At 41.9% G+C, this 25,688-nt stretch overlaps 1 protein-coding gene across 2 annotated transcripts; it reads left to right on the top strand.

The window, feature by feature from the left end:
- The first annotated feature begins 18,016 nt into the window (after window positions 1-18,016).
- LOC106653401 (protein hunchback-like) lies at window positions 18,017-24,798 on the top strand. Of its 2 annotated transcripts, none has more exons than XM_023458545.1 (3): window positions 18,017-18,321; window positions 21,273-21,473; window positions 21,922-24,798. In XM_023458545.1, the coding sequence occupies exons 2-3, from the start codon at window positions 21,396-21,398 to the stop codon at window positions 24,037-24,039; spliced, it is 2,196 nt and encodes a 731-aa protein (XP_023314313.1). In that variant the 5' UTR covers window positions 18,017-18,321; window positions 21,273-21,395; the 3' UTR covers window positions 24,040-24,798. The 2 variants fall into 2 exon arrangements, with proteins under 2 accessions (XP_023314313.1, XP_014228299.1); XM_014372813.2 differs by lacking the exon at window positions 18,017-18,321 and adding an exon at window positions 18,912-19,169.
- Window positions 24,799-25,688: the final 890 nt, after the last annotated feature.

Consider the following 25,688-nt stretch of genomic DNA (forward strand, 5'->3'; position numbering starts at 1 on the left):
CGAATGCTCAATAAACAAGTCTAAAAACGTGAGATTCTGAGCCACGCGAGCCGAAATGTCGCGTTTTTACACGTTCATCGCTGTATTTCAGCAAGTAAAAATAAAATGTACTCTATGAAAAATATGTATTTCGATGGGAAATTTCCTCAGCTTTCGATTGAGACTACTTTAAAAAATCTTAAAAATGCTCTTTTTGAGATATTTAATGTTAAAAGTTTATTTTTACAATTTTCCGTGGAAAATGGAAAATTTTTGAAAATCTGACTTTATCATCGGAAAGCTGAGGAAATTTCCAATCGAAATCATAAGTCACATATTTTTTTTAAGTGCGTTTAGGGGGTTTTTCAGCGAGATAGAAGTTAAGCAGTTTCGCCTATAAGTGCCGTGCGGCCGCTACATGCTGTTTTGCTAATAATATTTTGTTCCCATGAGTTGGTATCACTACTTCGTGCCCGTGTATAAGCATAGGCGACCCCCTCGCCCCGCCTGCCCCTTGAAAGTGCTATCGAACCTCCTTAAACGATCATGTGTTTATCAATAAGAAAATCTGAACTCATTGTTTCACATTTATTTATTAAAAATAAAAATAAACATTAATAAAATTATACAATTAGCTGTCTAAGGACAACCATCATTCAAAATCGAGTTAAATTTAAGAAAATTCAAAAATGAAAATTCAACCGAAGAAAAGGACTCTGAAGTTTCACTTCTGGTGGTTAGATTGTCTAGAATGCTTTGTATACGAATTAGTGAGCCGCGCTCGAGCACCTGCAAAAAATTGGCATTCTCCCTTGGGGCACGCTGGTCTATCTCTCTGAAGGTGTCGCGATGCAGTCGCGCAGCTACCTCGCTTCGCGTGGGATTTGCGGGAATATGACAATAGGTAGATTTATTTTCTACGCCTTATATGCCTATAAGTTAATTTGACCGTTTGTAGGGTAAAGAATGCGACATCTGAATGAGCTAACTGCATAAAACGTCAAGAGACATGATAACAAGCAATTATGTTTATTCAGGCGCTACGCGATAGAAAACATTTTTTTAAAAAACCGGGTTCAACCCTGACCACAGTGAAAATTGCAGCACAAAGTCATATATATATGATATACATCGCGGCGATCCGCGTGAGAGCGAAAAACTGGACTCACTCACATTTATGATATATTTTTATATTTAACACAACTGTGCCGCCGCTTTATATATATTTTGCCAAAAGAAAGGTCCGAATTTCCGGGGGGGTTGACGACGGCCGAAAAATTTTTCCCTTTTACAGCACGACCAGATATATAACTGGTTGTATATATACGCGCGGCACGACGTGGGATTTATCGAAATAAAATATATCGACACACGCACATTTTCGCGTTACATAACGATCCCCAACGACGGGGGTGACGACCAAGACTACTGACCATTGGCCACACAACTTTTTCTCTCAAATTGAGAATCGACACGTGATACGACGAGCGGTTATGTGAGTAAGCTCTATTTTTAGGCCGATTGACAAAACTATGTGACTGTATCAACTCTCAAGCAAAAATTCATTAATTTTGATTTATGCTTGTGTGGATATTTGCTGCACATTTCATATTGCATTTCGTATATTACTTCACTTAATTTTATGTAGCTTCTTACCAAAACCATCTTCATGCAGTTGTATCATTCAAAGACTTTCTTTTTTCCTCGCAGCTATATTTAAAAAAAAAGTCTCACTCCACAGTCCTCTGTGTTTGTTTGAACACATGTTTACAAGGATTTATAAGCGTAGAGAATGGTTATTTATACAAGCCCCATTGTGCAATACACACATAAGAAAATCGGCCGATTCAGCAGCGTAAAATTTATCCTCTTCGATGTAAAAGAGAGAGAAGTCAACAAATATATACGAAAATCGGGAATAGCAGTAGTATTGATCGAACCGTGTTTTATGTGTGTCCATAGCCGAAAAAAAGGCGCAGGAGGCCGTAGGCAAGCGCGCGCGCGCCTCAATATAATAACAGTAATACGTAGGCGTGAAATGCTCGAAAGATTTAATATCCGTGGCGAAATCCTCATACATACAGATCGAAGCGGCGTTTGTGTACACACATACCTGTGTTTTCGAGATTTTTAAATTTGTTGACGCAGCTCTAAGGCATATGCAGCAGCAGCATTTGAGGTAGTAGCAGAAGCTCGGAGTAGACTTTTAGAAAAAAAAAAATAACAAGCTGACAGGACCCACGCGCCGCTTTCATATTATACGATACAATATAATAAGTCGTAAACAATCCGATCGGTCCATTGACTCATACAAATAGACACTAGAGATATATATAAATTGCAATTTTCAGGCTGCAGATATAATTCCAGTTATACCCCATCCGTTACGAATTTTCGAAAAACGACCACGATCCCGGTGTCGCTTACTGCGCTCGTAAATTCGCAGCCAGCCGATCAAATAGCCGCTTGCGCTCGTCAGCACCCACACGATCCGGATAAAAGTTCGATATAATACAAAAACTCATCCGTGTGTAAATGCGTGTGCGTAGGCAGAGAGGAGCTGCGCGTGCCACCGCCACCGCCGCCGCCGATGCGAATGAAAAATGCGCAAAGTGAAAAGTAGCCTATATGAAACGCGTGTGCGCGTCGAGTTATGGGGTTTCGAAAATTCTGCAATCTCTGTTTCTAAAATCCAAACTGTACTGCTTTCGAGGCGCTCATAAATCTCGGCCATTGTCCAGCGCCGCGATCCGCTCTCTTTAGCTGCCCGCATATTAACCTTTGGGGTAGCTGTAGCTGCTGCTGCAACTGCTGCAACGAGTTTTCATTGTTTAGTGTCGCGTAGAGATTGTGACCCTCTCTTTTTCTCTCTCTCTCCCCCACCACCGTAGTGGAAGCCATAATATAACGATCCTTCGGGGCAATTTACACCGCTGTGTGACCTCCTGGCTTTTCCTATTTATCAGGTTACAGACAGAAAAAAAAGAGAGGAGAAAAAAAAGAGAGAGAAAAAAGCCGGCTGTAAAGAGTGGACAAACAGAGAAAAATCGAGCGTTTCGAGCGGCGGCGATTTGTCGAGTGTATCGAGAGAAAGAGAGAGAGAATATTGGTTTTTCTCTTTCTCTCTAACTCCGCCATTGGAAAAAAGGGGACAGTGCCTAGGATTTCTGCTGGACACAACCGACCATCGCAGTTGAGCGACCATCGCAGATGTTTTTTCTCCCTTTCTCGAAAGGCCAACGCGAGCCAGAATCGCTGAGGAATTGGCAAAACATATTCGACGTCGAGTGTGTTGTGTGTTGTGACTTATCGCTCGTAAAAGGGGACACGCGAGGTAGCTGTATACGGTATAAAATGTCCAAAATCCCGAGAGCATCTAACGAGCCCAACGTATATTTTTCCAATTGTTATTTTTATCGAGAGAAAGAGCTGGTTGGTCCGAGAGAGAGAGAGAGAGAGAGAGAGCAGCAAAAATAATTTTTCAATTTTACGTTCGCGTCGAATAGATGCGTATAATACACGCGGGCATTACTGCGTGAAATAAAAACGATCGTCGTCGTCATCATCGTGGTCGAGACAAATTCTGATGGCTCGATTGCAAGGCACGTCAGTGTAGCTATAAATTTCTCGTTTTTGCTCGGAAATCCATCAAAATGAAAAATGTTTTTTAGTATACAATTTAGTTTTCGAGCTTTTTTATTTCCTCGACACGTAATTGTCCCTGATTTACCGATTAATATACTGAAGATGAAATAATTTCTCGCTTTTCTTAGCCACAATGCGCGAGCGGCATTGAACTATATAGATTTGTTTCCGTTATTTTGAAAAACCGGTCAATCGATATTATCGACGAAAAAAATTTCAAGCACGACTAGTCGTACAGTAAATACGAAAGCGAGATCGACGTTAGATCGACGGATACCATCAGCGAAGGTTTATAAGCATTGTGTCGTTGTATGCTCTCCTTCGAGTGCCTCGCATGCTTTTAGGAGCTATACGAGGCGTCAATTGACAGGCTATAGCCATAATGAGCGTCGCTGCGGTGGCGCAGTGGTGTTACAAGTGCCTCTACAAGCGCACGCTATGATTCGTAGGTGTGGCTTTTCTCAAAAACGAAGCGAAGCGTTTTTGTTGTGGGCAGTTATACGAGGTGTCGCGCGCGAGCGATTCAGCTCGGATTGCTCGGGATTTTTATTATGCATTATGCGAGAAAAATACTTGTACAAATCGATGTTTTTCGTTTATATATGGACTGCACGCACGTGAATTCGAGTGCTGCTGCCTGCTTCGATCGTCAAAGCCTTTATATGTACTTTCGAAAGTTGTGGGCGGCCGCAAGAAAAAATCGACACGCGCGCGTTTATAGTTGCGATCGACAAAAAAAAGAGTAAGTTTTCTACCTCTGCCTGTGTATAATGCGAAAAATGCTCTATTTACGATCGAAGTGCGCGAATCAAATGCTATAGCTTAACAAAGACTCATTGGCGCGAAAAACTCGATCGCTGATAAAAATCGCTACATCATTATCATCGTCCTATGCACACTTAAATATTATAGCCGAGTAAGTCGCCGAATTTGCAAACGCAGCCGTGAAAGCAGCTTACAATAATACGCGAGCTGACCCCTCTTTACATGTCTATCCGCGCGCGCGCCGACACGATTGATCTCGAGCTTCATATAAGTACCGAGCGAGAGGACGCATTTACATGCCCATTGCGTTCATTATACGGACTGTTTTTATTATGAGCTCCTGTGTGTGCTTATATTTACGTATGCTACCGAGTACGTAAGTGTGTAAGTGTAGTGGCCACGCGACTAAGACTCCGACTTTACGGAGTAGCAGCTCCAATCGCCATACGCAGATCCCCAAAATCTCTACTTATATACCCGTATGCCATATATACATACATATTTTCTCCCCGTCATTCGTAGCGTAACAACTCGTGTGGCGCATGCATATATTTATCCAGACGACTCTCGGCTGTGGTCCCTTATACTTATTACCATAGGCGGCTACTGTCCGTATATATTTATACGTATACAGCGAGAGGAGGTCGGCGCGAGTCCGAAACTCCAGTAGCTCTCCCCCTTAATTGTCGACAGCTATAGGTATTTTAAATATGTATGATGTATTTGGAGCGCCTAGGCGCGTGCCACACGTCTTCGTGGTAACTTAAAGCACATATGCATATTGTAAGAGATTAGCCTGTATAGGGAATTGCGTGCTTCGGCGACTCGGGAGCGGCACACGCGAGTGACACGCTTCGCGCCTATAGCTTATATGATTTATAATCGAGCTTTTTAAAACATCTCTTTCTTTCTTTCTCTCTCTTACACTTGCAATGACTGATGAAAATATGTATACTTCAAGCCCTCACTATGTTCGATTGCTTCTAATGGAACTTCGTTTACTAATTTCGCTACGTCAGGCGCGCCTCATACCGGCCGCATCGTTTACTAATCATATTCGTCGTCATCATCGTTATTGTAATCACGAGACCAATCGATGTCTATATGGTTGTACTTATATACTATTTGTACAGCGAACTGAGAGCAAAAAATCATCGACACGTACTCGATCATCCGTGGACGTGTACACACCTCCTGCAATCGTATTGGAATGAAATTTTTTTTTTTTTCAGAAAAAAGTAAGAAGAGAATCTGCGCGCTTTAGTACGAGGTCGGATCGAAGCGCGACCAAGCGTATAGACGCGCGCGAGTTGGATGCCTCTAAATACGTAATTCGAAGGAAATCAATGGCTCATTTACTCCCCGTTACTGACTGTATGAAAACAGCTGCGTGATTCTTTTTCATTTTTTCTACTTTTTTCCTCAAATTCGTTATGCCACATTAAGTTCAGCAAATCTCCTAAAATACCATCGTTTGCAACCGATAAGGCGAAAATTACCTAAATGCACCCTGCAATGCTTTGATGTGCTCTCGAGCTTGTATATAACTCTTTCTTTCTTTGTTTTCTAATAATTCGTGTAGAATCGCACAAAAAAATACATCTTTCGAGAGGCTGTCGTGCTGAGCTACAAGACTGCAACGAAAGGAATATAAAGAAGCATATAGCAAGCGCACGAGTCCCGATGTGCAGTCTTTTTCTTGCGATGTACGCACTGTAGACGCATTTTCGGTGGCAATTGTCCTAACAAGATATATTTCACGCGCGTCGGCCATGAATCATACGCTCCTCTCCGTATACAGCGGCAGTAAACTGGCCGTATATATACATACAATAATAGTAAAAAGTAGCCAAAAGCGAGCCACTACTTAGCCTCGCAGTCGTCGACTGCAGCAGCGAAGATACACAGAATAGGAAAAAAAAGTGTATATAATAATACGCGCGCGCGAGGTGAAATAAAGAGACACGAGATCGGGGCAGCAGCATCGTCGTCGCCGTTGTTAACTTACTGTGAGCGACACAAAAAGCCATACACACACTCACACACACACACACACACACACACACACACACACACACACACACACACACGAGATATACGAAAGAAAGCCAAGTACCGCTGCGAGCCTCGACGACTTTTCTCTCGTCTACTCTCTTTTTCTCTCTGTCTGTGCGTATAGCTGTCTCTCGGTCCCTTATGTACGCCGCGAGTGCACAAGCGGCCGCTTCACGTTAGCAGTATATTTATCAAGGGGCTAGCGCATGTGCGCTCGGAGAAAGGCCACCCTCGGATCAGAAAAGCGCGTAAAAAGCCGAGGAGGGTAGTGGTAGTAGTAGCTAGGCTTGGCGCAAAAAAAAAGAGGAAAGACAGAAAAGACGAATGAGATCTCGGGAGAGTGTATATATGTAGCTAGATGCAAGACGCAAGACGCGCGCGCACAACAACAAGAAGACGAAGACGCGCCGATGGGGAGGGGGGCAAGAAACGACATCTCCTTTTCCTAATTCTTTTTTCCTACTTTCTTCCTCGTAGCTTCCGTAAACGCGACGACGGCGCTGGACACGCGCGCGCGCGCGTACATCTCTTCCTTCTCTCTCTTTTTTTCTTGCTTCGTTCTTTTTCTCGCACATAAAGAGCCGCGAATAAGCAAGAAGAAGAAGAAAAAAATATCAATTTCGAAAGTTTCGTACATACAAGCTATAGCGCAGTATATATTATTATGTATAAGGGAAGGCAGCAGCGAGCGAGCCAGTGACTATTGCTACTTAAGGTCGCGGCTTTGTCCTCGGCACATGTTTCTATATACAATTTTTGGCGACGCACAAAGCGCGCACGAGAGAGAGAGAGAGAGATGCCCAAAAATTGTCCTCGGCTGCATTAGCCACCGCAGCGGGTACGATTATACGTACGTGTACGTATCGAGAGAGAGAGAGAGAAAGGAAGAAACATCATTTATCTCGTCTCGAGAGCATAATGCAGCGTTTGTATATATCCATTGTGCGATGCTGCTGCGCCAATGTACGAAAGCTGCAATCGCATGACATTGCGCAGCGCGCCAAAATTATTAGCGAGTGGTTGAGAGCTGATAGGGGCTAATGAAACCCGATAACGACCCGAAGGGAGGTGCGATGATCGCGACGCATCGAATAAAATTGCTTCTTTCCCAATCGCTTTGTTTTTCTATTTTTTCCTTTCTTCTTTCTTTTCGTCGACTTTCGCGTAAATGACTACTCGCGTTTGTTACACGCGCTACGTAATTTAATGGCTATACGACGCGTCTTGTACCATAGGCCATCGATGCCTATTGGCCATTATTATTGACTGCGTACGGGCTTATATCGCGCGCGCGCGTCACCACCTGCATTGCGTTATTATACTACGGTCGAGCTCGAGCACAAGCAGCTCTCCTGTCCGGATTCAATGGACTCTTAAATTTCCTTTTCTTCCTTCATACCTCGTGTCCAGAGGCTCTTTTATGAATTTTATTATACATTTTTTTGTGTATAATGCAGGCCACGATAATAATGTACGGATATATGTTCCGGGCAATACGCATAGAAATTTTCCGATATTATATTTTTACGCGATCGTTTGATTTTCAAGCTATATATATGACGTGTGACGAGCAGCAGCTTTGTGCGACGAATGCAGCATTGCTAATTTTACGCTCGATACGAAATTCACTTAACCGCAATCCGGATAATTTTTAAATGGTTAGCTTCTTTTGTGTACGCCTGTTTTTAAAATTACGACGTTCTTAAATTATCATCTCCATTATGAACGAGCTGAGCTAAATCGTGAAAAGAAAGCATGTACAATTTGCATCAGAATTGAAATTCTTCCGCTCAGGTGTGTCTCATGCGGAAAAGATGAAAAAGAAATTTGGCGAAGATCGGGCAGAAAAATTTGACATGTTTACGAATGTGGTGTGTGCGGGTGGGAGCAAAATTTTGCAAATGGATCGACGCAGCGGCGATCCGAAATCTTACGTAATCTTACGTACGGTACATAATAGCGCCGGTATAATGCCCAGGCATAATAACGATAAAAGTTGTCGTCGACGCGCGGAGATGTTATCAATTCGGATAACGTCTAGATACGCGTGTGCACGCATCTCTCTGCGATGGTGGGTCAAGTCAATCGCAGAAATGGCAGAGTATCTCTGGAAGCAGCTTCGTCCGAGCAAAAATATAAAGCACAGGCGGAATATCTAGCCGGAGCACCCCTACAAACGCATATACACAGCTCGAGGGTGAGAGAGAGAGACGATGATCGTCGCTATCGCAAACGACAGCAGAGAAAGCGAAATAAGCCCAGAGTCCACCTCCCTCCACCCCCCTGTGTCGACCAAGGGAAAGAAAAAAAAAATGAATAGTTGCAGGGGTGGTGGCGGCCGCAGTGAAGGCACCGACACATACGTACACAATTTTTTTGCCGAGGCAGCCATCTTTTTGTGCCGATATAGGCACATTATATAAATGCGAGTAACAGTGCAGCAGCAGAACACGTATGAGCGAATAGCCGATCCCCGAGGGGGGCACGAGTATTTTTACGATGTACCTCGAGCCCGACAGTATACCATTAGACGCGATGGGCTTGTGCGTATTTTTTCTGTGTATACGGCGACCAATGGCGATAAAGAATAAGCCTCGGCTCGCTCTATCTCTATCGCAGCTATTTTTTCTATTTTTCTTGGCTAGCGAAGCTAAATTTCTCATTCGCGCGAGAGACTCAATGTGCAATAATCCACCCGATTCACAGAGATTCGCAAAACGATAGTTTACGTTTTTTTTATAAAAAAAAGTGAAAAAAAGAACAACAACGAAAAAAAATATACTCAACAAACATTTTAATCGTCTTAAATACGTATTATACATGTCGCGTGAGCTTTGTTGTGTACACAACGAGCACAGAACACCTTCAAACTCGACGTCTTTTTTGGAGACAAGCGTGTCGCGCGCGTCAATAGAATAATATGCGCTGTATACGAAGTATAGTGTATAGTAGAACACACGTCAAACCTTTACGCGCGTGTGTGTATTTGATCGATCGAGTGGACTGATGCCCATCGGATAGATGATTCGAAGCTTCGATACGATGAACCTTTAACTACATTTATACCTGCACGAAGCGACAAAAATTAAAAAATATATTTATAAGGTACGAATAGCGGCTAAAAAAAAGACGAGGTACGCGTCGAGTGTGTGTCGAGGCAGTTTACTCTCGCACAGGCCGGAGTGATCGTAAAAAGAGTATTATGTTCGACGCAGTAATCGATTCTTTAGGAGATTAATTTTAAGAGCGTAAAGTTTCGAGGCTTTTATTGCGCTTGTCTCGAAAATTATTTTTATATGAAGCGGTAAGTATTTTTGTCTTTAGTTATAAATATTCAGCGATTGGATCGTCGCACGAAGATGCAGGAGCTTCCGAGGTAGTCATGCTCAGAATTTATATACGACCTTATGAACAAAATTAAAAAGTTTTGAAATACATTAAAATAAAATAATGTTTAAAATATTGAGGGCGTTATAAATGATCTTAGATGGCAATTTAACGATTTTCAAAAATTTAAACTAGTTTTTAAACTTTAAGCCTCCCCCGCTACATGGCAAGTACCTTAATTCTGAAAATCTGCAAGTGGCAAAGTCAAAAGAATTTTATTAAAGTAAAACACCAGTAAAATCTAACATTGGTAAATTGAATTAAGGTTCATTCAAATCATTCAAATGTCGAAAATTAAATCATGCCTTTAGCTCATGGAAGTATTGTTTGGGTGGTAGTTTTAAAGAATCTTCCATGGTCAAAAAATGGTTATTAAATAGCAAAAAACAGCAATCGTACAAGTCAGAACACGCTTTTCAAAATATTTGTAATAGGCGCTTCAAGAGATTCTATAATGATAAAATTTCTATAGTCTTTAATGTCAACCTCTGACACTAGATGGCGAGTACCTCTATATCTATAAATCCGCACCGCGGAAAGCGAAAAAATTGTATATAAATCAAGGGGGAAAGGGAACATTTTATATTAATTAGTTAAGCGTCGTTTTAAATTTTACGTTTTCTTCATAAAGATTTGTTGAGAAAGACTCTCTGGTGATCGATTGTATTCCATCACTTTTAGAACACCTCCGTTTAATCCCGCTTTCAAGATAGTTAAAATCGATCTCTGATTGAGGACTGGGCACGGCCGTACACGTTACTCAAAAATTTCCATCGATAACGTGCCAGTACACGTATGCTCTTTCAATGCGAGTATTACGGTCGCCGCACAAACTACTGTTCGTAGCGCTGCGATGATCGCTCGAGCTTCAAGAAGCTGCGTACGAAAATGTGCCGCTTTGAGTTTCCATCATGATATCAGGGCGACGTTTAGCTCGTTGTAGCGTTCCTTTTCGCGAGTCAGAAAGAAGAACGTACTTTGATGACGAAAATTCAATGATAATTAATGCCAGCTTCTACCGCTAGATGGTGAGTACCTCTATATCTGTAAATCCGCAAGCGGCAAAGGGAATAATTGTATATATAAATCAAAGCAGTTTCAGGTATTCAGGTAAGGCGGTAGACCTAGAAATGAGTTTACCTATAGTACACCTCCGTATCGACATCATACCTGTCTGCTGGAGGAAATAACGCGATAATTGTCTTAGTCTCGGGCAATTTGTCCAAGCTCTCGCCTCGAACTCGCCCAAATGTAGCGCGAATATCGCGGAATCGGATCTTTACAGCTCGATTCCATCCGTCCGTCCTCATATCTTTACAAAATATGACATGGGCTCAGGCCTGTGCCTCGTAGTTATAAGTATATATGTACTCCGAAGTATAGAGAAGAGCTTTTGAATGAGCTAGCCACAACGACGTCTCTCTCTCTCTCTTTTCTCGAGCAGGTCCCAGTGGCACGTCAATCAAGCGCGCTCGCGACGAGAGTCGATGCTCGAAAAAAAGATCGACCACCGACAAAACCTCCGCGATCCGATAATCGCTAGGCTCTTTTGTCCGCAGAGTGAGTGAGAGAGAGAGAGAGAGAGAGTGTCAGCATAAAAAAGCCACGGAGGCCAAGAATAAGAAAACGCCAAAAACGTCTTGATACAGCGACGAAAAAAAAAGAAATTCACCCTCTTTAATGCGCTCGTAATATCGGCGCGGAGCGTGTGGCATGTACCGCTTTCTCTCTCTCTCTCTCTCTCTCTCTCTCTCTCTCTCCTTATAAACTTATAAGTACGAGTTGCTAAAAAGAGAGATCTCGGCCGAGAGATTCGTCATTTGTCAAGACTGACGCGGAGTACTCGTACATACCGAATCGACAAAAAATGACTGCATATATCGACGCGGGGGGATGAAGACAAATAAAAAGTACCTCTCGGTACGCGCAGCAGTAGTTGTCCGTATAATCATGCGCGCTGCAGCGGGTGCAGCAACTACGACACATAGTTTATAAAATACGTCGCGCCGCGCGCGTGCCTTTGAAAAATCCATTGGCTTCGCGTGCGCAGTCTTGTATGTGTATGGCTGGCGCGGTCAACTGCGCCGGCCATTGTATTTTTGCCTGCTGCATGTGCCCCTTTGTATACATATGTAGCTGTATATATATCTTCCTTTTTTTTTGCTGCTGCTGCTGCGCTGCTGCGGAGTCCGGGCGCTGGACCATGTAACGCGTATATGTGTGTCCGTGTGTGTATGTGTACGAGGACAAACAACTGACAGCTGACCCACACCGATACTTTTCCTTTTTTCTCTCTCTCTCTCTTCGTTTCTTCACTTTTTCTGTCTCTCTCGGGGTTGACCCGTACTGCGGCCCTCTTATGGTTCATCTGCTGACACCACCCCAATACTCGACTGCTATAACACATACAGATAAACTTTGCTGCGTGCGCGCGCGTATACGCGTGCCAGGCAGACGATCTCTCTCCACGGCTCGTCGGAGAGAGAGTAGAGGGGTTTGATCAAAATAAAAATACTACTGCCGGCACATCCAAGCCCACGTAGCTTTTTCTCTCTCTCTTTTTTCGCGTGTGTGTATTTCCTATAGCCACTTCTATAATGTATATCATACGTACAAGTTCGTGCGTGCGCTTGTGTGCGATGGAAAAGAGAGGAAAAGCTGCTGCGCGCGTATCGCTTGCGGATATTCGGCAGTAAATTTTCGGCTACTTCTTCCTTTTTCTCGGCCTCTTTTTTCCGCGTATATAATGGCTTATATATATGCTAAGACGAGGAAGGGGGAAATATATCTCTGTGGCGCAGCTGATGGACGTCATTGCGCTCGCTACATATACATTATATTATTACAAGTATACATAATAAAAGTAATGAGTTGTTGGAGAGGTCAGCGCGCTTTACACTTCTTTAAGCAAACATTCGAAGGTGGTGTCGGCTCCACGCCGAGTGTGTATTATTTTTTTTAAGGGAAATCTATACTTTTTCGGATCCATTAGATGTCGTAGACGTTTATCTTACGCATTATTTTTACAGTCAAAGAAAGCATATTAAATGCAAGTTTTTATTCGGTATATTTTGCAATCAAACAGTTTTATTGATATTCTTGTCTTCATGCAAACTTAAACGTAACATACGGAGTCATAGGTAAATTTTTTCCAATTTCGTTCGAAAAATAGACGTATTTTTGATCCATTATGAGCATCGTATTGACGCGTACATTCGCCATGCATATGTATACGCAGGCTTTTTAAATCAGCTATACACTATACCTGATGGATCACTCAAGCGAAAAAGATTTGCGCTGTGCGTGGGCGTAAGCCAAGGGTTATTACAACGCAGGGGAACAGCTGCGGACGGACAGAGCCGAGATCGTAACCCCTTTTTTTCCTTCGTTTCGATTCGAAAATAATAGTTAGGAAAATATTTTTTTTGCAATCGAACTCCTAGACCGTACGTATACATTATATGGCATGCGCGCCTTCCATTGGTGGCCGAGCGGATAAAAAAAGATTTCATACTTTACTTACGGGTTGCTTCTTTTTGTGAATCGGTGTACCTATTCGATCTTTTACGAGAATTTAGTGAATGAGTTTTTTCTCGATACTTTTTTTGTATCAACGAGTTCTTTTTTTTTTTTTTTTAAAGCAGATACTTTTTTACTGATGGGTAGAGGGATTTTGCATGCTCGATTGTGCGTTTCCGTTGCGTAAATGTTCAATACTTTATGGCTGGTTTTTAGCCAACGAAAAAAGCGCGGGCTAAAAACGTAAACAAGCAAACCCTTTTATGTCCACATGATGCTCCGCTTTTCTTTTTTTGCTATTGTACGATCATCTTGTGATATTGAAAATTACGATAGAAATTGTGTTAGACTTTTCCCAAACTGATGACTTATAAAATTAACTGGACTTTTCCATTTGTAGATTTACAAATAATGGTACTCGCCATTTAGCGGTAGATGCTTAAAATAGTATTATCGTATTTAAAGTGTTTAAAAATTGGACTCAATTTTTTGCTTCATTGCCATTTTCAAGTCATTTAAAATGCGCTTATTGTTCGTAACATAATTATAACAAAAAAAATGATATTAAGTGGGCAGTTTTTTCCGTAATTAGGCAATTAATTACGTTCAGAGCTTCTGCCAGTGCTTGTTTAATTTTTAACCTGTCCTCAGTAACACGTCACGCACATTTTGATATGTAGCTTTGCCGATCTATAATTGTACATTCAATCTGTTTCTGTATTTGATTATTGTACTTGCAAAATTTGTCCTCCAATTTATGTATAAAATAGTAATAAATTGAAATGTATTTGAAAAAAGTATTCATTTTAAATTTTTCAATTACTACTAGTGATTTTCCCAAAGATTGTGTGCGTGTATCTAATTTCCATTATTAAAAATTCATTTTTTATGGTACTTATAGTTCCAGTAATGATTTTATTAGAACCATCTAATCTTTGATTATCTAATACGTCAATTGAATATTCATCGTGCTGCGTCATAAATAATTCTTTAGGCAAATAAAAATATTAATTTTCATGAAGCATTCGACTAAAATTATCTTGGAACTATTAAAAATATCAAAAATGTTCGAGAGATAAAACGTTCATCGTCCTGCGACCAGAATACAAAGAATAATTTATTCATGCTATCTATTATATAAAAAAATAATTTGAAAATTCAAGTGAATCTTTAATCCGATTAAATTTTAAAATTATTTTTTCATATCATAGATATTTTGATAAATTCTTGTTTTGTAAAATTGCTGAAATGAGTCAGGAGCATTAGCGCAAAATGATGAAATAAAATTCTAAAAACAAAATTTATAACGTCAACCCTTTTATTCATTTCATTCATTTATTCATTTACTTATTTTGTTTATTTTTATTTATTTAAACCAGTAAAAATCTAAACTAATAATAGTTTTAAGATAATGTTATGAAAGTTAATATTACATTTAGTAACATCAGAGCATATTTGTTGAGTCATACCTGACGGTGAAACCATTAATTATTGAAACGCAATTAAAAACATAATGAGTAATAATAAATTAAGATCACTTTTTCTTAAATCAAAAAGTTAATATCTAATGCTACTATCTGTTATCATTATGTTATCATAAACTAAACTAAACATGCTTTACTTGCTTTAAATGTTCTATCTAAGCTCTCAATTTATCTTTTTTAATCAGTTGTAACATATCTTACAAATTTCACACTAACTCCATACCGATGATTTCGATTTTTATTTCTGTCGTTACGCGTACCGATAGAAACATCACAAAACTCCAAAAGTACGAGCGATCCTCTCGATGAAAACGTCAGAGCTTTTGGCTTTACAATTATTATTCGAACGCACCGTATCATCCTCCATTAAGGGCATACAATCCCGACCTCATTCATCATGATAATTTGCAAGAGGTGTTCGTTGATCTATGTGCAAAGCCTTAAGAAAGACATTTCTCACAAGCGATCGGCCATTAATCATTAACTGCGCGATACGGCAAAGAAGAAGAAAATATATATACACTTCTCTTCCGCTTTTGCGGAAAAAATATCGACTTCTGCGTGGCCATAATTCAAAATCGCCTCTTCCCTCTATTTAGGCCGGGCCTGAACTCTCTGCATTATCAAAGAGAAAAAAATGCAACAACGCGCATGGGGGGCTGGACCAAGTTTTTGGCAACAACTGTTTATGTGCGCGTGCGCATCGATGGGGTGTCGGATATGCGCGAAAACCTCGCATGTGTCCGGGGTGAAGAAAAAAGGAGCGAGTATATAGTGGAACTAAAGAGTAGGTGGTGATGAAAAGTAGAGAATAAATATAATGTGCCATTCGGATATAAAGAGAGAGAAAAAAATATATATATTAACATGTACCGCCGTTGCTGCGAGCCAAAACGCGCCGTATGCGAAGGACGAAATTTCGACTACTACTACACTATGACAAAGAATGGGAAAAGTAAGCTGCGAGCCCAATAAACACCAGCGCAAGCGCATATATATACAGCGTGAATACGCCAGGGTGTGTAGGCGTGTTAAAGCGTGTGCCACCTTTTGTGCGCGTCGACCGACGATTGATCGCTAAATGAATTTCCATTAAACGCCGCGGCATTGTTAGGGCACCGTCGCACTTTTATTATTATCGAGCAAGCACGAATCGTAAAGAGGACATTAAATCGAGAGCTTTTATAATTGCCAAAAATAAATTCGATTTTTTTCTAAAAGCTCGAACGAGATAAGGATCGAGCGAGAAGTCATTTTCGCAGCTCAAGCCTTGGGACGCATACGTTCTCTATCCCTTGGTACGAACAAACAAAATAATTCCAAGTTAGAAGGAGCGAAAAAGCTAGAAGAGCTCCTCGCGAGATACGACGCGAGAGTTGGGGAGTCGAGCTTCGAGATATAGCTCGAAAAAGAAAAGCGAGGGTGGCACAGCGTAAAAGATATACAACACGTGCGGCGGCAAAAACTCGAGAGAGAGAGAAGCCCCGAAGAAGACAAAAAGCGCCGGCCTTTTACGTATATTACGTATATATAATAAAATATATACACTATGGTGGAGGAAAAAAATGCGACGCGTCGTTGTCACCCATCAGAGAGAAACACAGAGAGATGAAGCTTACTCACGTATTATACGAAGAAAAATAAATCGAAATTGGTCTGTGCGTGTGTATGTATGCAAGGGATGAAAATGGGAGTTCAAGAGAGAGAGAGAGAGAGAGAGAAAAGGGTCACAAAAGAGAAAAAGCGATCGAAACTCGACGGAATATAAGAGAGAGAGAAAAATATACACTATCACGTATAGGATTGGCGAGGCTGATAAGATGCGAGTGTACATCCGTGGTATTATGCGGAATTCAACCTTTTTTATTTGCGATTTACACGAAAAACGATGTCTAGAAAAATCGTATAATGCGCATAAAGACCGATTTTCGAAAATAGCTCGAGAAAAGTCAAAAGTTATACGAATTTTGCTGGAATAATTATCAAAGATACAATGATAACAGAGAAAAATTTTGAATCGGACGATCCAATTACAGAAATAATGATATCCTGATTAAAATTATCGAGACCAGAAAGAAAATGACAAGAAAAGAATTTGCTGCTGTCAAAGAGTAATTTTTTCGTGGAAAAACTAAGTATATCAATTACTATCTCTTTTACAGCAATTTTTTTGTTGTTTCATTCTCCTAACGAGTGTTTTATAAGTAAGATTTTTGTTGTTTAAAAGAAGATATAATTGGTGAATCATAACTGTATAGATAGGTTTACAAAAGTCAAATGTTAATGGTAGTATTGCAAAAATCGTACCGATATCTAACGAGCAGCTTCCGGCTGTATCGAACTCGAGTCCTACACTCTCTTTACTTTATAATACCACACACGCACATGAGTCGACAAAAATTACCAAGTACATCGCACGCGCGAGGGTTCAAAGTATCTTTTCTCTCATTTAAATATAATACATTATGAAGACGCGTTAAACGCGGCGTGCGGTCAAAAGCGTGGCAGACATCAGCCTCTGTTGTGTTTGTTTTTTTTTTCGTCGTGTAATGTAGAGAGAGACATGCTCTTTATAGACTGATGATATTTATGTTATCTACATGGGCACGCGTAAAAAAGTCATCGATCAACTTAAATTGTAAAACGTGTTAATTGTGGAAACATGTTGATCAAAATCTTGGAAAAGTGGGTGAAAACAAATGATATCAATAATCTCGACGACACCGCATCGAATCGCTCTTAACGCTTTCTTTCAATAAGTGAAGGTGATAAAAAGAAGTGTTCAAAGATGGGAAATCGATTAAGCTTTATTAATTACCTTTTAAAGATATGTAAATCCAACGACCCACTCGGTATCCATAATAGTGATAATTGACGAGTGCGACATTGAAACCACACATCAATTCGATAACACAGTAGTCGAGTACAAAGAGAAGGATAGTACGGGCAAAAGTCTGATTACCAATGGTATCGAAGCTTTGCCCAACCATATACACGCGGCGAGCATTAAAGAAGGGCTACCCCCACTCTCTGCGTAGGAAAATCCGCACGCGCGTCATAGCGGATTTCGGCGCCTCGGCTCGACGAAGAGAGCACATATAAGCGACACGGGTAGAGGGGAGTAGGGTAGATTAGGCGCAGTTCTTAGCCCCGAGGCGGCAGTACAACAAGCGAGTGCCATCCGATCGGTGCTGTGCAGTTTCACCATATACATAGTCCAGAGAGTGCTGTCAAATGTACTTCCAGTACGCAGCAGTGGTGAAGTGATCCTACGAGAATTGCCTTTTTAGTGGATGGTGCAAGACGTTTTCTTTGTGCATACGACGACGACGACGATATATTTTTGTACACACGAGTGGTGATTCCGAGGATATGACTTTTGATAATCTTCGGGAAGCAAAAAAGACGATTGACCACCAGCAGCGATTGGCGTTATTACAGTGATTTAATAGTGCTTTCAAATGTCAAACACTTGGACGTAGAAAGAGTGAGTTCAATAAGCTTTTTTACCCTAAAAAAATTCTAACGTCGAGTGAAAGTTTTCAAAGTATTTAAAATGTCAGAGATATCGCGTGCTTCGTCTCGATCAATTTAAAACAACAGCAGTGGCAGCAGCAGACGCCAATCACGTGTACTCCTGACATTGCGTGTATATACTTGTATTTACATGGGACGACGCGCTGCAGCGGCGGCGGCTGCTGTGCCGTCGTCGTCTCGCGAAAAGAAACACAAGCCCGGCGCCGGTGTAGCAGTAGCAGCACACGTGCGCGGCTACCCCCACCCCACCCTCTGCCTCACTCACTCTCATTGCTATTTTAATTTGCTCGCGCGCAGCTCGTGCGCCGCGGTCAATCACATATGTAATATACAATGATAAATGCGTGTGCATGTGTGTTGGTGCCTGCGCGTACCATCATCATCATTGCGCGCAACACATTCTCCGATTGTTTTGTTGGGGGCCTTTTAGCGAGAGAGAGAGAGAGAGAGAGATTTTTCCTCCGTCTCTCTCATTCACATAATAAAAGCGCCAAAACAGTCGTCGTCGGCGAATCCCGATCGCAGTTCGACGATTTATTAGGTGGTAGTAGTAGTAGTGTCGGGATCGTCGAAGCGTCGAGAGGTCGTCGCGTGTGTTGCCTACGATAGAGACGATCATCGGCCCTTCTTCGACGCTTTTCTCTTTAAATTCGATAAAGTTGTGTAGCGTGTTTTTGAGACGCTTTTAGAGATAGTGTCCGCGCGCTACGACTACAATTGTTTTTTTTTTGTTATATCGTACTGAAAGTATGATATAATCAGCCCTTCTCATTTTGATTTTTTTGTTATTAATTTCAAGTAAGTGTTTTTTTTTAAGTATTTTTTTATCATTTTTGACGTTGCTTTTTCTATCGCTTTCATACCAACGCGAAATAATCAGTGTTTTAGCCCTAGTGAAAAAAATTCAATTTCGAAATCGAGCAATTTAATTAATCTCCATTGTATTGTTTTCATCGCGTCGAGTCTCAATTACGTTTTTCCTTCAAAATACTCGTTCAATTTTTATTTACCCGATCTCTAATTCGTTTGTTTATATTTTCAAAGTTACTTTCTAAGAACTCGTGGTTCAAGATTTTCGTTGTTTTTCTTCGCCCCGAGCGCCTTATGATTTTATTATCTTCGAAAGAAATAAAATAATTCGTCGCGCTTACCGGGTACGCGTTTCAGTGAAAATACGACAAATTTCCCATCGGAGAAATTTAAATGCAGATCAATGACCCGAGGGTCGAAAAAAAAGAAGAAGCTAAATTATTGTGTGTTTACACGCGGACACATCTGTACGCGCGTGTGTGTGTATAAAACGCGTCGTGTACACCGATCCTTCACAAAACCCGAGTCATAAATATATCGCATTTAGTTTCGCGCGACCTTTGGTATCGAATCGATGAGGCTCTTTATAGCCCAAACAACAAGCTGCTCTGCTTTTTTTTCACTACATCTATTTTGAATTTTCGGGTAAACGGTTGATTGAACTCTGTGTACATGACCCATGCAAGACATGAAAAGTATACATCTGTTTCTTTTTTATCTTCTAAGCGATTAAATAGACACGCGTCTGTAAAAATCTTCGGAAAATTGCCAATCGAGTATTGGAGATGTTTAGACGATGTTCAGTTATCGAATGAGAAGCTTATCTTTATCGAAACAGTAGCTCGCTGATACCTTCAATTTGTAAGCCTAATTTTCGCTTTTAAATTACCGAACTTTTTGTTATGAATCTATGCACCTTCTGAATATTTTTCCCTCTGACCGGCGGCAGCACATAATTTTATCGAGCCAGGCGTTTCTCGGAAATATCGCTCGCAGCGCAAAAATTATATCTATTTTCAAAAACACGACGATTATAGTTTCTTTGTTTATCAAAGTTTAGAGAATTCGCCGAGTAACCCAGTTAAGTTCGTTATGGTTGAAATCGATAACACAACGTTGGGCTTCGATGAATATTTTAAAAAATATACAATACAAATCGATCTTCAACCGATTCGAAAAATTGCCTCGCGTCGCATCACCCTGTACGTAAATGCGTTTGTAAAAAGTCCGTGCGATATTCCGCGCATCTGTCCATTCATTGAATCTCTTTTCTTTTTTCTTTATTATTGCGGCTTTTTACGATTTTCTCGCTCGCTCTCTTTCCAACGAAAAACATACTTTTTTGTCCTCGTTCGTCATACATTTGTGCGCGTTCAGTTTTTTCTCTCTAAAAAAAAATGACATAAAGAAGAAAACGTTGAGTACTTGAACACACAAATTGTATGCATATACGAGCGAAAGGATGACGCGTTGCCCAAAACCCTTTTTCAAAGAACTGCCTATGCTACACGCTAGTTTACATAATACAATAAACGTCGATCTTTTTCTCTCTCTTTTTTTTCCCCATTTCCGTGCGATATTTTCAGAGGCACACACACATGACAGCAAAAAGTCTGCTAAGACGCGATACATATAGGGTATGAAAGGATAGGTATTTACGCGCGTATAATATCGATCTGTATTTACAGGACCTTTTTTTTCCTTGATACGGTAGTACGCGTAGGCGGATCTCGACGATTTCCATGCGTGTCTACTACTTACTACACAGAGAGAGAAAATCTGCTTCTTTCACCTGCGATCTTGCTTGCTTCTTGCTTCTTCTTCTCTTCTTTTTTGCTGTCGATTCTTTCGGTCTTTTTATGAAACAAGCTTTTGTGCTCTCGCGGTACAGACAGTCTTTTTTTTGTGAATTCTACACAATTTTTTGCTGCCTTTTCTCGGGATTATCGCGTGCGTTTTGCGCGCTAATGCTTTAAATCTTTCCCCGTACTTGAAGGTGGAATTATACATTATACGAATTTTGAACTAAAATAATTTTGCAATTGTCAACTCTTTACAATAATTTTCATTAATTGTCTCTCGTTTTTACAGGTATAACGCAATTCAATCATTCGATCAAAGCAAGAAGTCCTACGCGATATAATCTCAAGGATCCAAAAAATATATATTTGTATTAAAAATATAAAAAAGTATCATCGCGCATTGGTGGTAAAAATGGTGGCCAAAGAGCAACAGAGTCAGCCCTTGGCGTCGCAGTCGCCGCCCGCTTGGGCCAGCCACACCGAGCATATGGTGAGTAATCATCTCCATACATATACCCTATATTCGCGCGTGTGTGTGTCGTGTCCACGGGCACACCCTCCATTACACGAAGCGAATTTTTTTCGTATATTTCCAAAGCAAACCCCCCTCGGTGTACGTACGCACGAGGGGGTCTCGCACGACGGCGCCACCCCCCAGTTACATAAGCGATTCCGAGCATGGCCGCGATGAAAATCGTCCAATCTCGAGAAGCGTAAGCCTCTCTCTCTCTCTCTCGCTTTATATCATTATGCAGGCAACATAAGTCGAGAGAGAGAGAGAGAAGGGGAGATTCGGGCATTTTTATCATTAGTCGTATTTTTCGAGGACTTACGCTTATATAGCGGGGATTTTCGCGTTGAGCTTATTACGCTTCACATATCGATCGGCACAAACAAACGTTACTTATTTTTTCTCTTTTTTTCCATGATTCTCGCAGATGGCCGATTCGTCGGAAGGCGGCAAGCAGTCACAACACCATGGACACCACGAGACCGATGCCCTGATCGCGGATTACTACGGCAGCTACTCGAACTCGCCCCAGAGCCAGCAGTCGTCCAACTCGCTGCTGACCCTGTCGCCGCGCAGCTCCACGTCCCAGGCCTCGAATCCCGCCAGCCTCGACTTCACCAAGAACATGAAGTACAACGACGAGCATCACGACTCGGCCGCCGCCAACATGAACATCGCCGCCCTCGCGAGTTTGGACAGCGGCAGTAAGAAAGCCAGCCGAGTACGCAAGGCCACGCCGAGCAAGTGTGTCAGCAGCATTGCAGGAGCTGCGGCTGCTGGTAACAACGGTGGATCCAACTCGATGCGCTCGCCGAGCAACCTCAAGTGTCAGCTGTGCCTGTTCGCCACCCAGAACAGGCTCGAGTTCAGCCAGCATCTGTCCACCCACTGTCGCAATCTCGACGACATCGAGCCCCAGGAGTTCACCAAGCTCGTGATGGAGCAGCTCAGCGGCAATCTCGGGCCCGCCGACGATCTGGCTTCGCCCCCCAAGAAGACCAACTACAACAACAACAACAACAACAATATCGTCAGCAATAACAACAACAACAACAGCCTGGACATACCCGTGTACGACCAGAGCGGCGACGAGCTGGGACTGCGCGTGCCCCGCGTCCAGACCAACGGCAAGGTCAAGCTGTTTCGCTGCAAGCAGTGCCCGTACGTGGCCATCGTCAAGGTCGACTTCTGGGACCACAGCCGTCAGCACATCAAGCCCGAGAAGCTGCTCACCTGCCCGAAGTGTCCCTTCGTCACCGAGTACAAGCACCACCTCGAGTACCATCTGCGCAATCACTTCGGCTCCAAGCCCTTCAAGTGCGAGCAGTGCGACTACTCGTGCGTCAACAAGTCCATGCTCAACTCGCATCTCAAGTCGCACTCGGACGTCTATCAGTTTCGCTGCAACGAGTGCAACTACGCCACCAAGTACTGTCACTCGCTCAAGCTCCATCTGCGCAAGTACAGTCACACGCCCAGTGTCGTGTTGAACACCGACGGCACGCCCAATCCGCTGCCCATCGTCGACGTGTACGGCACGCGCCGGGGACCCAAGACCAAGAGCGAGGACACGACGCCGCCGCCCCAGGACATCGTGAGCGCCCTGCTGCCCGTTGTAGTGAGCAAGCTTCAGCCGGCTAGGCAGCAGAAACAGCAGCAGCAGCAGCTGCAGACGCCACCCTCGCAGCAAGAATCCGCTGGTGCTGCTGCTCTGCCATCGCCGCCGCAGCCGCAGTACAATTTCAGCAACTCGATCCCGATTCGCTTCGATTCGCCGATCGGTGGAGGATCGGCACCTCCTCAACTGCCGATGACCCCCGCTGCGTCGCCCAAGTCGCTGTCGATGATGCCCTACATCGATCAGGAGGACGCCGTGACGACGATACACCTGCTGGCCAGCCTCGGCGGTGGCCCGGCCAGTTTCAATCCCTACATCGCCGCGGCGGCGATGCAGGCCGCAAACTCGCGAGTGGCCGAGTTGGGTGGTCCCGCGGGTCTCCGCGCCGAGCTCGATCAGCTGACCAAGATCACGAATCCGGTCTTCCTGGGCAGCGCCGACATGTGCTCGCGGGTCCTCGCCCTCACCCTGAATATCCTCAGGGAGGGCGTGAAGCACGCCGAGTCGAGGAGCAGCGGCAACGGTTACAACAAAAAAGTCATCGTCAACAGCCTGGACAGCAACAGCAGCAGCACCGACACCGCCTCGAGCCAGGAGGGTGCCCCCCTGGATCTCAGCAAAGCCAACCACAGCAAGATCCGTCGAGATGACGAGGCGCCCCAAGACCTGACGAAAAGTAATAACAACGTCCGGTCGAATTCCTGCGACGACGACTACGAGGAGGAGGAGGAGGAGGACCAGGAGGACGACGCGGACGAGGAATACGACGCGGACGAGCAGCCGGCGTCGCCTGAGCTCAGGGCCATCGTCGCCAAGCTCTGCAGGCACAAGCCGGTGATGCGCAGCGTCCACGGCTCGCTCGCCTTTCTGCGCCAGTATCTCATGTTTCTGAGGGCCACCCAGTTGCAGTCGCTTGGATTCATGTAATGAGCAGCAGCAGCTGCAACAAGCATTCAAAGTCAATTAGGAAAGAAATTATAAATTAATCGCGTCTCGCTTGGGGATCGAGAGCGAGCGAGATCGCCGTTTGCCTGTACATAGAATTAATGATAAGCATGGAATGCGCTTTCGAGTGCAAAAAAAAATGAGCCGCGAAACTTTGCGAGCATATTTCGTAGTGTCGGGAAATTCGTCGTCTAAAATGTTAACGAAGTATCTCTTTTGTTATCCTTTTTTACTCGAGTGATTCGTTCGCAATGAATAGCAGAGAGAACCGCTGCTACCGAGAAGCCGAAAGAAATTTTTCTCGACGAACCAAACCGTGTAACTCGCACTCTCGCTCATAAGTAGGATCTTTTTTTTTTTTTGTCTAAAACTTAATTTAAGAGATGTTTATTCAATCAGCCATTTGTGATGATAACAAGTACTATTATATAATTATAAATTCTATTCTAATGTTAAAAGGTAACCGAAGAAAATTTATGAACACGAGTATATATTTGATATCTATGTATACATATTTAGTACTAAGATTGTACAAAGGTTTTTCATTGTAAAGGAGTATTTTCTATAGATATATAAAATGTATCGCAGTATATCGTAATCGCCTATTGACGTACCAAAAGCTCAAAAGTAACATTGAATAAGGTACAAAATAGATGAAACAAAATAATGTACAGAAATATTTTTCTACTCTTTTGTAATTGCGTAGGATATATATGCACGAACTATATTTTGGAAAAAAAACCAAAAATAACATAAGATTGCAGCTCTTTTGATCGTCTCGTATGCTTCTACCGCTTACGAGTTATTTCCCAAAGACTATAAGAAAAAAATAATTCTAAATTATTTAAAAGTTAATTATAAAGAATTCTTTCATACCGCAATAATAAGTATAGTAATAATTGTCGATTGTAAGATTGATAAACAGACTGTAACATACAATGATCATATCTTTCAACTTAACTCCGTAACATTACTTTATAATAATTACACTATTAATTCATCACTTCTACAGTTAACTATTTGTTATTCACTGTAATTTAGGTGTATATTTTACATTCCTTTGAATACTTTAATTATAAATATTTATTAAATAAATCAGTTGAAAATTAGACGAGGCTTATTGATTCAATCATTGCTACACATACAACTAACTGTTATTTTTTTATAAAGCTATATTTTAAAATATCAATCTTGATGACATATCTCATATTTAGAGCTGTTTTTTCAATAAATTGTAAATCTCAAATGATTGACACAACCGACACCTATATTCTATCTTCAGGATTACTGGGACCGATACTCAAAAATCCTAATGTAAATTTCCGACAGGTTAGAGGATTCGCTGGGCTTTATTTTATACCATTTGATGATAATACAAAAATGAAACATATGATATTTCAGGTATTATACGAAGAAGATAACCTATGAAACATGCGAATTATGGCTACATTAGTTCCCGACATCCTGATTTTTCGTAGAACGCAGAAATGAAGTTTTAGTATAGTTTTGCTCTCTATTAAGCCCCTATTTTCGCTCAAGTTTGAATTAAATTTTTACATGAAATCAAAACTTAATACCAATATTTAAATAATATATTTATGTTAAACATGCTCAGCTTAATACGACCAATT

Source organism: Trichogramma pretiosum, unplaced genomic scaffold (assembly GCF_000599845.2).
Source record: "Trichogramma pretiosum strain Unisexual culture from Peru unplaced genomic scaffold, Tpre_2.0 scaffold102, whole genome shotgun sequence".
Classification (NCBI taxonomy): Eukaryota; Metazoa; Arthropoda; class Insecta; order Hymenoptera; family Trichogrammatidae; genus Trichogramma; species Trichogramma pretiosum.

What these genes read in the sequence shown, in the direction of transcription:
- LOC106653401 (XM_023458545.1), top strand. Translation starts at nt 21,396, where the DNA reads ATGGTGGCCAAAGAGCAACAGAGTCAGCCCTTGGCGTCGCAGTCGCCG. An exon ending in CCAGCCACACCGAGCATATG is followed by an intron (nt 21,474 to 21,921) that starts GTGAGTAATCAT and finishes TGATTCTCGCAG; the next exon opens with ATGGCCGATTCGTCGGAAGG.